This window comes from Ascaphus truei, chromosome 14, assembly GCF_040206685.1.
Source record: "Ascaphus truei isolate aAscTru1 chromosome 14, aAscTru1.hap1, whole genome shotgun sequence".
NCBI lineage: Eukaryota > Metazoa > Chordata > Amphibia > Anura > Ascaphidae > Ascaphus > Ascaphus truei.
The window spans coordinates 3,053,924-3,068,078 of NC_134496.1; the positions used below are offsets into that span (position 1 = coordinate 3,053,924).

At 40.2% G+C, this 14,155-nt stretch overlaps 1 protein-coding gene and 1 long non-coding RNA gene across 2 annotated transcripts in view; one reads left to right on the forward strand and one right to left on the reverse strand.

Annotated features, from left to right (window-relative positions):
- LOC142465547 (uncharacterized) overlaps positions 1-14,155 on the reverse strand; it is a 77,911-nt gene that overhangs the window by 25,325 nt on the left and 38,431 nt on the right. The window lies entirely within an intron of this gene.
- Positions 7,540-14,155, forward strand: part of LOC142465546 (allantoinase, mitochondrial-like) — a 124,729-nt gene continuing 118,113 nt past the window's right edge. Inside the window, exon 1 of the mRNA XM_075569537.1 lies at positions 7,540-7,635. Coding sequence (XP_075425652.1) covers positions 7,607-7,635 — 29 coding nt within the window. The 5' untranslated portion in view covers positions 7,540-7,606. The remainder of the gene's footprint in view (positions 7,636-14,155) is intronic.

Below are 14,155 nucleotides of genomic sequence, written 5' to 3' on the forward strand. Positions count from 1 at the left end.
GGTCAAAGTATTTACTAGAAGCCAATAGGATCTTAGGTGATAAGAAGACCTATCAGATCCTTAACCACAACCCCACTAATCCCTTTTTTATACAACTAAAGGAACTTTTATTAGAAGGAAAAAACTCAGGAATTTTAAACGATAATGAATTTAAATTTTTATGTAAGGAAAATCCGATGCTACCACTGTTTTACTTTTTACCAAAGATACATAAAGATATTTTAAATCCCCCCAGAAGACCCATTATATCGGGCATAAATTCAATGACCAGCAACCTTTCCCAATATATTGATTGCTTTTTATCCAAATATGTCCCAAATTTTAAATCTTATATCAAAGACACTACGGACATTATCAGAATTTTAAGCGATATAAAATGGGAGGATGATTATATTTTAGTCACTGCTGATGTGAAAGCCCTGTATACCTCAATAAATCACTGTGATGGGATGGAGTCAGTTAGAAAAGTACTAGAGAGGGATACTGAAATTAAGAAAGAACAGGTAGATTTTATACTCAAGTCCATTGGTTTTATTTTGGAGAAAAATTTCTTTTGGTTTAACAATGAATTTTATCTACAGAAGTGCGGGACTGCCATGGGGACGAAATTTGCACCGAGCTATGCTAGCATCTTCATGGGGATTTGGGAAGAGGAAGTTGTGGAACCCCCCCATGAACTCGGTGCAAATCTCGTCTCCTGGCACAGATTTATTGATGACGTGATACTAATCTGGAAAGGGAGTGAGGAAGAATTAATGAATTTCTTCGGGGCCTTAGAGAACAATGACCGAAACATCTCTTTTACCCACAAATGGAGCAAAAGTGAGGTGGAATTTTTAGATTTAGTCATTTTTATAGAAAACGGGGAGTTGAAAACAAAGACCTTTTTTAAAAAGGTTGACAGCAACAATTTTATATTAGAAAATAGCTGTCACAATCCTCAATGGATAAAAAACATCCCCTATGGGCAACTAAGAAGAATCAAAAGAAACTGCAGCGAAGAAGCAATATACCAAGAACAGTCGGAGATCCTCCTCAACAGATTTAGAGATAGAAACTATGACGAGCACGTTATAAAGAAAGCCGTTGATAAAGTAAACCTTGTCCCAAGAGAAAAACTATTATTAGATAAAACCAAAGATACAAATACCAATAACAAAATAAATTATAGTATGTCATTCCTTACACCATACAATAAAGATGCCAATGATATCAAAAAAATTATCTGTAAACACTGGCACATCTTGAAAAATGACCCTGTGCTTAGGGGTCATATTCCTGAGAAACCAACAATCCTTTTTAAAAGAGCACCAAACCTCAGAAATAAGCTAGCACCAACCACATTCAAAACTAGACAAAATGATAGTGCAAAGACTTGGTTGGACAAACCAATAGGTTTTTATGGCTGTTACTCATGCACGGCATGCAAATATAAAGGAAAGGATAAGTTTAAATTTATTTCAAAAACAACAGGGGAGACCTTTACTGTTGAAAGCTATATAAATTGCAAATCAGACTATGTAATATATTTATTGCAATGCCCGTGCGGATTACAGTACATCGGTCGTACGTCAAGACCAATACGTACACGCATATTAGAACATGTGGGCAATATAAGAAAAGGTCTCAGCAGTCATAACCTATCTAAACACTTTTTGCACTTTCATAATTCCGATCCGAAATACTTAAAGTATATGGGTATCGAACAAGTCAACAAACATTGGCGGGGGGGCAATAGACTAAACAGTCTGGCCAGAAGAGAAACATACTGGATCCATAAAATGCAAACCATGTCCCCCCTAGGTCTCAATGTAGATATAGATATTGGTGCTTTTCTAGTTTAAATATTAAATAGCATGCATACTATACTATCTATTTTATATTTTAAAGAAATTTTATAATGTATTTTATAACATCTATTATCAATATTTCAAACTGTCCTTCAAACACATTTATAAATTTATATTTATGTAATGTATGGGTATATTTTACTAAGAACATGTCCCTCCTTCTTATGATCTATTTGATTATAATCTATAAGACATTTATGTCTTTTTGTTTAAGAATGTATCATGATTAATAATTATGTCTACCTTCTTTTTCCTTCCTCCATCTACCTCTTCACTTCTATACACAGCCAGTGTATTTTTAGGAAACAGCATATAGAAACATTTTAGCGTGTATACTTTATTCAGAAATATTTTTATTTACACCAATATGTTCAGAATTAAAAAACTTTACATTTTATCTTCTTTTAGTTTAATAAAGATTATTTAGCCATGTATTTATGTATCTATTCACTGTAGGGGCTTTGGACCTCGCGCTATGTGTGAGCGCTGAGGGGGTTAACTTTCACCATATTTTTCTCTACATTAATTGATGGGCCTATATATTACACTAGAGCACACCCATACAATTGTACTCCTGACGAAGCTGTTGCGAAACGCGTAGAGTTAGAGAGATTCTGCGCCTGGAAGGACTGGCAAACCACTGCTGAGATCACTCCCATTCTGGCTTCCCGCCCTCACCCGTGACGCGAAACCGGAAGTGACGTGACGCGAAACCGGAAGTGACGCGACGGCATAGATTGGCATTGAACTACACTGTGAGGGGAAAGTGAAGCACCGAACAGCAGCCTGCTTCTATCGGCGGTTCTCTCCACCACCCAACTTTATAATGGAAAATGTGAGTTTCCTGATTACCTGTGCATAATATATTTGTATAGTTCATACTATTTGCACTATTTGTGGTTTTCTTTATTTTTATATCATCCACTTCACTGAGAGGATACAGACTCCAGTAACACAAAGGGCTCCAGTCAGAGAGAGAAGGATCTCTGACATGCAGTGATTTTATAGGATTTTTGTGAGTTCATTTCTTATGTTTTACATTGTTTAAGCAGTGAATTACCATCTGCAATATATATATATTTTTTTTTTTACATATCACGAGATTCAGCGCTCCTCCTCAACCCCAAGAAAAGAATACTTCACATCCTGGGATTAGGAACGATCCCATCAGAGGAAGTTGAGCTGCTGCTGTACACTGTTTTATTTTATCTAACACTATATGGTGATAGGTTTATTGTGTGTACTTAAGGTGTGTCACTTACCACACTAATTACTATATTGTTTAGGAAGCGCCCGGTCCATCCACTTCCCCCACTCCCCCACCCACTGTTACCTATTCATCCGATTGCCAATTCTTGGAGTCAGGAAGCAGTTAATTTTTGCCCTTAATGGGGATTTTTGTTTGCCTTCCTCTGTATCAATAAGTCAGTATAGATATAGGATAACGTATCTGCTGTCTAAATTTAGCATAGGTTGAACTTGATGGACCTATGTCTTTTTTCAACCTCATCTACTATGTAACTATGTAATAGCAGGATGCTGGGGGCGGGGCTTTAGAGTAGAAGCAGGGGATTGGTTGGAGGTCAGAGCATGCCGGGGGCGGGGCTTAGTACCGGGGGGAGGATGTGCTAAGGTAGGTGTGTGTGTGTGTGTGTGTGTGTGTGTGTGTGTGTGTGTGTGTGTGTGTGTGTGTGTGTGTGTGTGTGTGTGTGTGTGTGTGTGTGTGTGTGTGTGTGTGTGTGTGTGTGTGTGTGTGTGTGTGTGTGTGTGTGTGTGTAAAACGGGCTGCTGCAGGGGTGAATAGGGGGTGGGTGTGTAAAACGGGCTGCTGCAGGGGTGGATAGGGGGTGGGTGTGAAAAACGGGCTGGTGTTTGTGAAAAACGGCCTGCTGCAGGGGTGTGTGGGGCGGTGGGTGTGAAAAACGGGCTGCTGCAGGGGGGTGGTGTAAAGAACAGCTGCTGCAGTGGTAGGGGGTGTAAAAAACAGGCTGGTAGTGGGGGGGGGGGGGGTGGGTGTAAAATACGGGCTGGTGGGGGGGTGTAAAAAACGGGCTACTGCAGGGGTGGGGTTGTAAAACGGGCTGCTGTGGGTTAGGGCAAACGGAGTGGTGTGGTGGGGGGAGAAGGGGTAGGGGGAGAAGAGGGAGAGAGGGGGGAGAAGGGAGAAGGAGGAGAAGGGAGAGAGAGGGGGGGGGATAAGGGAGAGAGAGGGGGGAGAAGGGAGAGAGGGGGGGAGGTATGAGGAGAGGAGGGGGGAGTTATGAGGAGGGGGAGATGCGGGGAGTGGAAGAGATGAGGAGGGGAGGGGAGAGATATGAGGAGGGGGAGATGCGGGGAGTGTAAGTGGATGAGGAGGGGGAGATGTGGGGAGTGGAAGAGATGAGGAGAGGAGGGGAGAGATATGAGGAGGGGGAGATGCGGGGAGTGGAAGAAGAGGAGGAGGGGGAGATGCGGGGAGTGGAAGAGATGAGGAGGGGGAGATGCGGTGAGTGGAAGAGGATGAGGAGGGGGAGATATGAGGAGGGGGAGATATGAGGAGGGGGAGGTATGAGGAGGAGGTGGTATGAGGAGATAGGAGGTGGTATGAGGAGATAGGAGTAGGAGGGGGAGATATGAGAGTGAGATATGAGGAGGGGAGGGGGAGATATGAGGAGTGGAGGGGCTGTGTGTAGGTAAGTGGCTGTGTGTTTGTCACTGTGTGTGTGTGTGTCACTGTGTGTGCACGTATATTGGGGAGGGATGTTGAGTGGGGAGGGGAGAAAATATAGGGGGGTGTAAGAGAGAGGGGGGAAGGAAAGGGTGACTGGGGAGTGTGAGGCTGGGTGAGAGTGAGGTGGTGTGTGAGAAGGGGGGGGGTTCTCGCAAGGCCGCCAAAACATGGTTTCTGGGCCCCGGGAAAGCTGTCTGCGGCCCTGCATGGCAGTGATGTCACTAACTGCCACAAGGAGAACAAGAGACCCTATTTTGCAAAGTGTAATATACATACAAGGTCAGGAATGTCACATTTTTAAAATGTCTTAATTTTAATTAATGCCTACTTTTTTTATTTAATTTTAATTTATGCCATTTATTTAATTTTAATTTGTTAATTATTTTAATTTTAATTACACATACACACATACACGGTGAGGGAGCTGAGAGGGCGAGAAAGGGAGGGAAGGGGGAGATGAAAGTTTGTGTTATGTTAAGAATTGGAAATAAATACATTTTTTAAGTACTGTAGTAATCATCCCCTCCGAACTGGGCTTTCTTGACCAACAATGCCCTGGCTGTAAGAGTTGAAGGGCCCAAGCAAAGCCCCCACCTCTATACACACAAACACACACTGCAGCCCCCACCTCTATACGCACAAACACACACTGCAGCCCCCACCTCTATACACACAAACACACACTGCAGCCCCCACCTCTATACGCACAAACACACACTGCAGCCCCCACCTCAATACGCACAAACACACACTGCAGCCCCCACCTCTATACGCACAAGCATACACTGCAGCCCCCACCTCTATACGCACAAACGAACACTGCAGCCAGGGTTGCCACCTTCTATTGAAGGTTAACCCGGAGATAACAACATTTTTTAGATCTATTTATTAAATATTTATCTTGTCTTTGGCTGTACCCTCCCCTCCAAATTCCGTTAACATGGCTGTGCGACGTCACGTAATGCTCATTGCCATAACAATGAGACGCTCCATGACGTCACGCTGCATCAAGCTGACATGACAACGGGACGCATTATGGCGCAGAGGCATCACGTCTGACGGCAGTGTCTCGTTGTCATGGCAACGGGGTGCGTCATGTGATGTCATTTGTTTTTTAAAAAAAATTATAAATGTGTCCCGGTTTTTCATTTTGAAAATCTGGTCACCCTATGTGTAGAAAACTATCTGTTTGAATGTGCCTCAGATGTGCTAATTAAGCAGACAGAACCTAACTGTCAGGTGACTTGCTAGGCCCATATAAGCCCAGGAGGAACAGCTTTAGTCTGCATGCAGCACATCTCCAAGTGGCACATTATAAGTAGCAGGACAACTGTACAAATGAAGTTTATAAAGAAATTCAAAAGAAGAAAAAGAAGTGGACACCTCCAACTGGCCCTGATTCCTGCATTTGAACTACACTGGAAAGGAGGATATCATCTATACCATACTGCATCATTACTGCTGTAATGCTGCCTTTATCATTTATATTTGCTTTGACTTCACTTCTTCTCAAATTGTGCACTTCTTTTTACGAACCTCAGTATGGGCCTTATTCAGAGAACATTCATAAAAAAATTCGCCAGGGAATTTAAAATGTTTTTTTTTTGGGTGTTGCTATCACGGTATTATTCAGAAAGGCTCGAATACCAGTGATAGCAAAATGCCCAAAACGGGCGAGTTGCTGCCAGCGAGAGCATCGAGCCTCTGCAAAGGCAAAAACCAGCGATTTATTTCTGCTGCAGAGAGAGCTGCTCTGAGAGAGCTGCCTCTCCCAGCTGAAATGTCGCCCCAAATATATGTATTTAAGTATCCATTTCTTTAATAGTGTAGAGGTGCAGGGGGTCTCCGGAGCTGAACCGCGTTGGTTTTATGTCCGGGGTCCCCCCTGCTTCCCGAGATACAGGCCTCTTTATGGTGTGCTGGTATCGGTCACGTGACGCGGGACATTTCAATGCAGAGGGATACCGGCACCCCATAAATATTTAAAAAAACATCAATACACGCCCCCCCCCCTCCGCCCAAACCCATACAGTACAGTAATGGGCAAAATAACTATTATCCAGATATGGATAATAGATTATTTGCCCATTATTAAACACTGCATTAGCATACATAAATAAAATAAATAAATACAGTTATACTTACCACAACAGCAGGTCCCTCTGTCCTCCGTTGCCAGAAAGCATATATAGAAAATAAATACATTCTAATGGTCCCTAACCCCTTAATCACCTTAGCGGTATAGTTATTAAGGGGTTAACCCACCCTGACCCGTGAGGCCTAAGCACCCACCCCAGACTGACTATACCCACCCTATACCCATTGAGTAGTATAGTGGTACATCATACCCAAATAATAATAATATGTGCATGATAAGCCTCTATAGCACTCAATGGGCACCCTAATAAAAATATAGTAATACACAAGACACACAGTAATAAAATCTAACTATACTCCCAAAAAACACACTTCACTAAATAAAATCAGTAGCCAGCTAATCCAATCAATAGAAGCAATTACAACATCAACAATGAATTAATTAAACTATTACCCAATCAAACCAATTAATCCCTAAACCAACTCAAAATGAATAGTAACACTAACCACTGTAAACAATGAATTAATCCTACATTAATTAATGTAACCATTAAAAGACAAATAAATACATTAAACCTATTCCTGAAGTATCCATACTGTATAACACATTAGCTAACATAATATAACATTAAGTACAAGCGAACACCAATTCTTACATTAACCATAAACAAACAATCACATCCACATCAATAAATGCAATAACAAGCGAGAAATGCCCCCCAAATATTGGCATAATAATGTATTAATCTGTACCCTAAAGAGGTACAGATTAATATATTACCAGTCAATGTGCCTCCCCCAAAAAATAAAAAATCACATCCAAAGAATACACCTGTAAAAAGAGACATTTACAAACATTGAATATCTTACTTACCATTAGAAGCGGTGGCCCTCCGACTCCCGGGGTAACAGGAAGCTCACGTACCTTGAAGGCCTCCAACAGCATCCGATGCCATCCGCCATCAGGATCCGGCTCAGGTACCCCATTCTTCTTTTTTCTTTCTTTACTCACCGTCTTCTATCTTCATCTGTAACCATTTCTTGTTGTTCTTTATCTTCTTTCTTCATCTGTCAATCCATAAAACCCCATGTTAAATCCCAGCCGATGCTGTCTCGTCGGCTTCTTGGGCTCAAATGAGGCGTCACGGCCTTAAATATGGCTTGTGACGTCACATTTACCCTCACAATGGTTAACAGCCACCTGATTGGCTGTTAAAACCATGTGCAGACTTAAATTTAAATTAATCAGATCGTGGGAACCAATTCCACACACTGATTGGCTGAAATACCTTGTGACACAGTGGCCATCTTGGATTTACCGACGTCATGTTAAAGGTAAATGAAGCACAGCCATTCTGATTGGCTGGCATCATTCCCTTTAAGTGACGTCACGGCAAAAAAATATTTTTTAAGCACATGGTTTTCTAAATAGGCAAAATCATTAAAAATTATAAATGTGTATGCTACAATTTAAAATAAATATATATATATATATATATATATATATATATACTGTATATATCATATATTATGTGCTCCTATTTTATGAAAAACTATTTAAGACAAAACTCCAAAAACATGTGATAACATAAAATACAAGCAAAAAGAAAAAATTGATATAAAAACCAGTCCTTGAGTGAAAGTCCTTAAATAGGAAAAAATAGTCCTGGTATGAGGGGATCTCCGGCAGCACTCAAATAGGATGAACCACATCCAGATGATACCTATTAGAAAAGAAAAAAGAGAGAGAGAGCATATGCCCCATAGCATAAGACAGTACATTTATTGGGAAAAGAGGGGGAGGGTAGAAAATCCACTCACAAGGGTAGGTTAAAATCAAGCATTGCCGAGCATGTCAGACTTATTAAAAAGAATGATGTGTCTCATCCAGTTCCCAGACACTTCTCCAGATGCCCTAAAGGGGGAATAGCCAACTTTTCCTATATGGCAATTGAACATATCCCTTGTAACGCTAGAGGAGGCCATAGAGAGGGGGTATTAAATAAACAGGAAATGTATTGGGTGTACACTCTGAACACACTCCATCCGGCCGGCATCAATCAGGAGTGGGAACTGAAACACTTCCTGATGGGGTAATGGCTAAGTTTTGGGGTGGGTTCACAGTGTTCACCCAATTACATTGTGATCTGGGAGGTGACATATTAAGTTACTGTCTGTCATGCGGTTGCCACTGTATTCATGGATATGAATTATGTGAATAAATTGATAAAATGTTTATATCCCTTTAAAGTGAATCTTGATACTGAAAATGCTTTATAAGTACAAAAAAGATTTTATAAGTACTAGATATATGAAATCCTTTGTTATACATCTGTATACTTCCATTAATTGATATAGCTTTATATAATAATAATGATGCTGGTAACTTAAAACATCAGTAGTTGTGTTTTTAAATTTATCCATTATATGTTCTGTTTTGTTTTTAAGATTTTTCATGTGTATGTTGTAAATACCTTGTTGTGCAGCCATTGCTATGGGGATTGTTGGGGAGATAGTTATCCACTTTAATGATTAATCTACCACAGGTGAGGTTTAAATACGTTCCCTGTTTCTATTGGTGGCATACACTCACCACTCCCTATATCTATTTGGCTGCCATACACTATCAGCACTCTTTGAAAAAGTCCATAGCCTGGACGAAACATGTTAGAGTGGTTGCCTGATGTTTGCTGCTAGCGATCAATAAAGTTTTTTTAGACATCCATGCGTTGGCTGCTGAAGTTGCTGTGAACCACGGACCATCTTACCCCCTTCTTCCTGTGTCATCATTTCCGGCGGAGCACGCTGACGCCAGCTACACCAGAGGAGGAAGCCGCTGCAGAATTCCCTGCACCAACAGGGACGGCTTTTTCGTGAGTACTCCTAACCTCCACGCGGTATTTCAGGGAGATTATTGAGGCGGTTAGTGCCGGGCTGTGATTTACTTGGGGGCGCCCCTTAGGGAGGTGTCCCCCTGTACCTCTATCCGGCTTACTATTACCCAACTCCCTGTTTTCAATACCGGAGGCTTATTGTTTCATTAATCATTGCTGGGTCTCTCTTCAATCAAGTTGCCATAAAGTGTGTGCACTACCTGTTAGCAGCCTCGGTATACTGGGTAATTCCATATTCTCTAGCAATCTATTTCTACCTGATGGCTCACGGGCAAGTGAATAAGTGAATAAGTAAATTGTATATGCTTATTTGGACTATCCTGGAAAATTCCAAAATATAAAGGACATTATTTACTCAAGAATTTAAGGATTACTGTTTTTTGCACTTAGGCTTCAGCCAACGCATGAGAGTTTTTAACAAGATATTAATAAATAATTTTTATTTTTAATTCAATACTATTATATTGTTTTTTTGCCATGGAAGATATTGATGTTGAATCAGAGGATACAAATGTGGATACATATGTCAATGCATGCGGGGATAATGCCAAACGTTCAAAAAAAGCTGCCCACTTGTTTAATGAAAGTACTGAGGTTATATGTGAGGAGCCTTCAGACCTCACACATTACTTTGTAAAGCTAGAAAGACTGTTGGTGTTGAATATACGCCTATGGTGGGACATCACCTCATTGAACAACTATATTAGATGTAAAAGAATACCACGAGGTTTGCGAATAAAAAAGACACCAACATTTGGCTTTACCAATATGCAATTTGAGCAGGACTGGACTGATACTCTAAACCAATGTTCCTTAAAGCTAATGGAACTAATCATTCAGCAGAAGTCAAAAGAAAAAGAGCAATTAATGTTGGAAATAAACCTTTTGAGGAACAACTTGAAGCCATTTACTAAAATGGATCAATTTATAAAAAACGACAAAACCCTGCTGACTAATATTGAGACCATAGAGGACACAATAAGTGACAAAAAACACAGCAAGTTCGAACGAGACCGTGTAGATTATATAAAAGGACAAATTTATTGTTGGCAGAAACCTCAAACAAGAGAGAATGTGGGATCCAATACAGCAAGGGGGTTTAAACCTCAATCCAAAGGATGGTCTAAAAGCAACCCTAATAAGTCTATCTTAAAGGGAAGATCAGCTGACAACTCAGGTGCGGAGTCAGACTACTCAGAGTGCGAATTGAGATCTCACTCTGTATCTTTTGAAGGTTCTACTGAGAGTATACGGGATAACCATGGGAGATCTAGGAGCGACAGCAGGTCATCCATCACATCTAATGGGGCCAGATCAAAAAATCAGGAACAGGCTCCCTCTTCGTCTTCTTTTTTATCCACAGGAACACGATCACGCCGCGAACCAGACGATCGCGGAGAAAACGTGGAAACTCGCGGGAGACCAAAAAGAAAGAAGTACACATAGATGAGTGTGATAATAACGTCATTAATCTCTCAGGAGTGGAACTCTCCCATGCACAATTATCTCTACTAAATAAGGGACTGGGTTTTGCCCCGGTTCAGGACTTCCACTTGTTCCAGACTGTGATTGACCTCCAAAGGTTTACTCGCAAATTATCCTTAAAAAAGTTTTTTATATCAAGAGGACATTTTCAAACTAATAACTTGTCTGACTCTGATAATGATGTTGTATTACCCAATACTGATGATGAACTACCTAATATTGTTACTAATGATGCATTAACTAATATTTCTCTTGATACCTTTCAGGAAACCTGTGTATTATCAGACTTGGACGCATTACTTGAGCAGCAAGGCGAAGAAATCAATGCTTTCTCCCAACCTTTCTTTGGCATCCACTCCTCAGGATTTAAAAAGAAGTCTATCTTCTGCCCCAATGCCAATAGGGGGCCTTTCATTACGGCATTTGAAAGGTTGGTAGAAAGAGACCTTCAAATTTTATCTAAAGGTTTCTCCTGCTCATCTATGCATGCCAATAACCTGACATACACTGAGATTCATGAACTAGACACCTTGAAGCATAACAAAGACATCATGTTTAGAAATGCTGATAAAGGTGGAGCCCTTGTGGTTTTATCCACCCTACAATACAAACAGGAGGCATTACGGCAGCTAGGGAATCCGGATCAGTATAAACTTCTTAAAAAGGATCCAACACAGGACTTTATTAGTCAACTAGATGAAATTATTGAATTTGGAAAGATACTTTGTACATTAGACAAACATGAGATTGAATTTTTGAGAAGTCCACATCCCGTGATTCCGGTATTCCACCATCTCCCAAAGATCCATAAGTCACTGGTCGACCCTCCTGGTCGTCCTATAGTGGCAGGTATTGGATCTTTGGGAGATGGGTTATCGCGGTATGTGGACTCTTATCTCAAACCATTGGTACTGGCATTACCGTCATTCATTAAGGATTCCACGGACCTCATGGTAGATGTAAAGGATCTGGTCTGGAAAAAAGAATACAGATGGGTCACCCTTGACGTGATCTCTCTGTATTCCATCATTAATCACGATCACGGGTTATTAGCTATCACGCACTTTTTAAATTTATCACATCTGTCCACTTCACTTTGCACTTTTCTATTAGAATCTATTAAATTTTTATTAACTCACAATTATTTCTTATTTGATTCACGTTTTTATTTACAATTATTAGGCACTGCAATGGGCACAAGTTTTGCACCATCATATGCAAACTTATTCATGGGGTTATGGGAAGCACAATATATATATCACAGTAATAATTCTTATCGTTCACAAATTATTTACTATAAAAGATTCATCGACGATCTCATTATTATATGGGACGGCGATGAATCATCACTTGTAGCATTTATAAACACACTTAATATCAATAATGTTAATATCAAATTCACTTATGAACAAAATATAAATTGCATCAATTATCTGGACCTGCTCCTTTACATAGACCATGACATGCTAATCCAAACTGACATATTTCGCAAGCCAAACTCCCGAAACACACTACTGTCAGCCAAAAGTTGTCATCCACAATCTTTAATCAAAAGTATTCCGAGGGCCCAATTTGTAAGGTTGAGACGGATATGTTCTGATGACGAGAATTTCTCTTTGCAGTCACAAGCACTATTTGAGAGATTCCAAGCCAGGGGTTACAAATATACAGATATCCAGACAGCATACGAGTACGCTATGACTTTGGATCGCCCTGGAATCCTCGATAAAAAGAAAAAAGACAAACATCATAAGGGGTACATACAATCTAAGAGCAAGTATAGTGATATGAGTCCATTATTCATCACGACTTATAGTCGCCAATCCAAGCTTATATGCGACATTGTGCATAAACATTGGCACACCCTGTGCCTTGATAAGGATATTGCTGAGTTTACCTTGAAGGGACCAAAATTTTCATTCCGTAGGGCTAAGACACTAGCATCACACCTCTCGCCAAGTCACTTTCAAACTAAAACTGATCTTAAAAGAATTGGTAGTATTCCTAAAGGTTTTTATGCATGTGGAAATTGTTCCATGTGTAAATATGTTCATAGTACAAAATTTGTCCAAACTGACATCAATGGAAAAAAATATTTTATTAAAGAATTTTTGAATTGTAATACATCCTACACCATTTATCTTTTGAGATGTGGTTGCAAAAAATTATATGTGGGACGAACCATTCGGCCAGTCAAGACCCGCATTGCCGAGCATGTCAGACTTATTAAAAAGAATGATGTGTCTCATCCAGTTCCCAGACACTTCTCCAGATGCCCTAAAGGGGGAATAGCCAACTTTTCCTATATGGCAATTGAACATATCCCTTGTAACGCTAGAGGAGGCCATAGAGAGGGGGTATTAAATAAACAGGAAATGTATTGGGTGTACACTCTGAACACACTCCATCCGGCCGGCATCAATCAGGAGTGGGAACTGAAACACTTCCTGATGGGGTAATGGCTAAGTTTTGGGGTGGGTTCACAGTGTTCACCCAATTACATTGTGATCTGGGAGGTGACATATTAAGTTACTGTCTGTCATGCGGTTGCCACTGTATTCATGGATATGAATTATGTGAATAAATTTATAAAATGTTTATATCCCTTTAAAGTGAATCTTGATACTGAAAATGCTTTATAAGTACAAAAAAGATTTTATAAGTACTAGATATATGAAATCCTTTGTTATACATCTGTATACTTCCATTAATTGATATAGCTTTATATAATAATAATGATGCTGGTAACTTAAAACATCAGTAGTTGTGTTTTTAAATTTATCCATTATATGTTCTGTTTTGTTTTTAAGATTTTTCATGTGTATGTTGTAAATACCTTGTTGTGCAGCCATTGCTATGGGGATTGTTGGGGAGATAGTTATCCACTTTAATGATTAATCTACCACAGGTGAGGTTTAAATACGTTCCCTGTTTCTATTGGTGGCATACACTCACCACTCCCTATATCTATTTGGCTGCCATACACTATCAGCACTCTTTGAAAAAGTCCATAGCCTGGACGAAACATGTTAGAGTGGTTGCCTGATGTTTGCTGCTAGCGATCAATAAAGTTTTTTTAGACATCCATGCGTTGGCTGCTGAAGTTGCTGTGAACCACG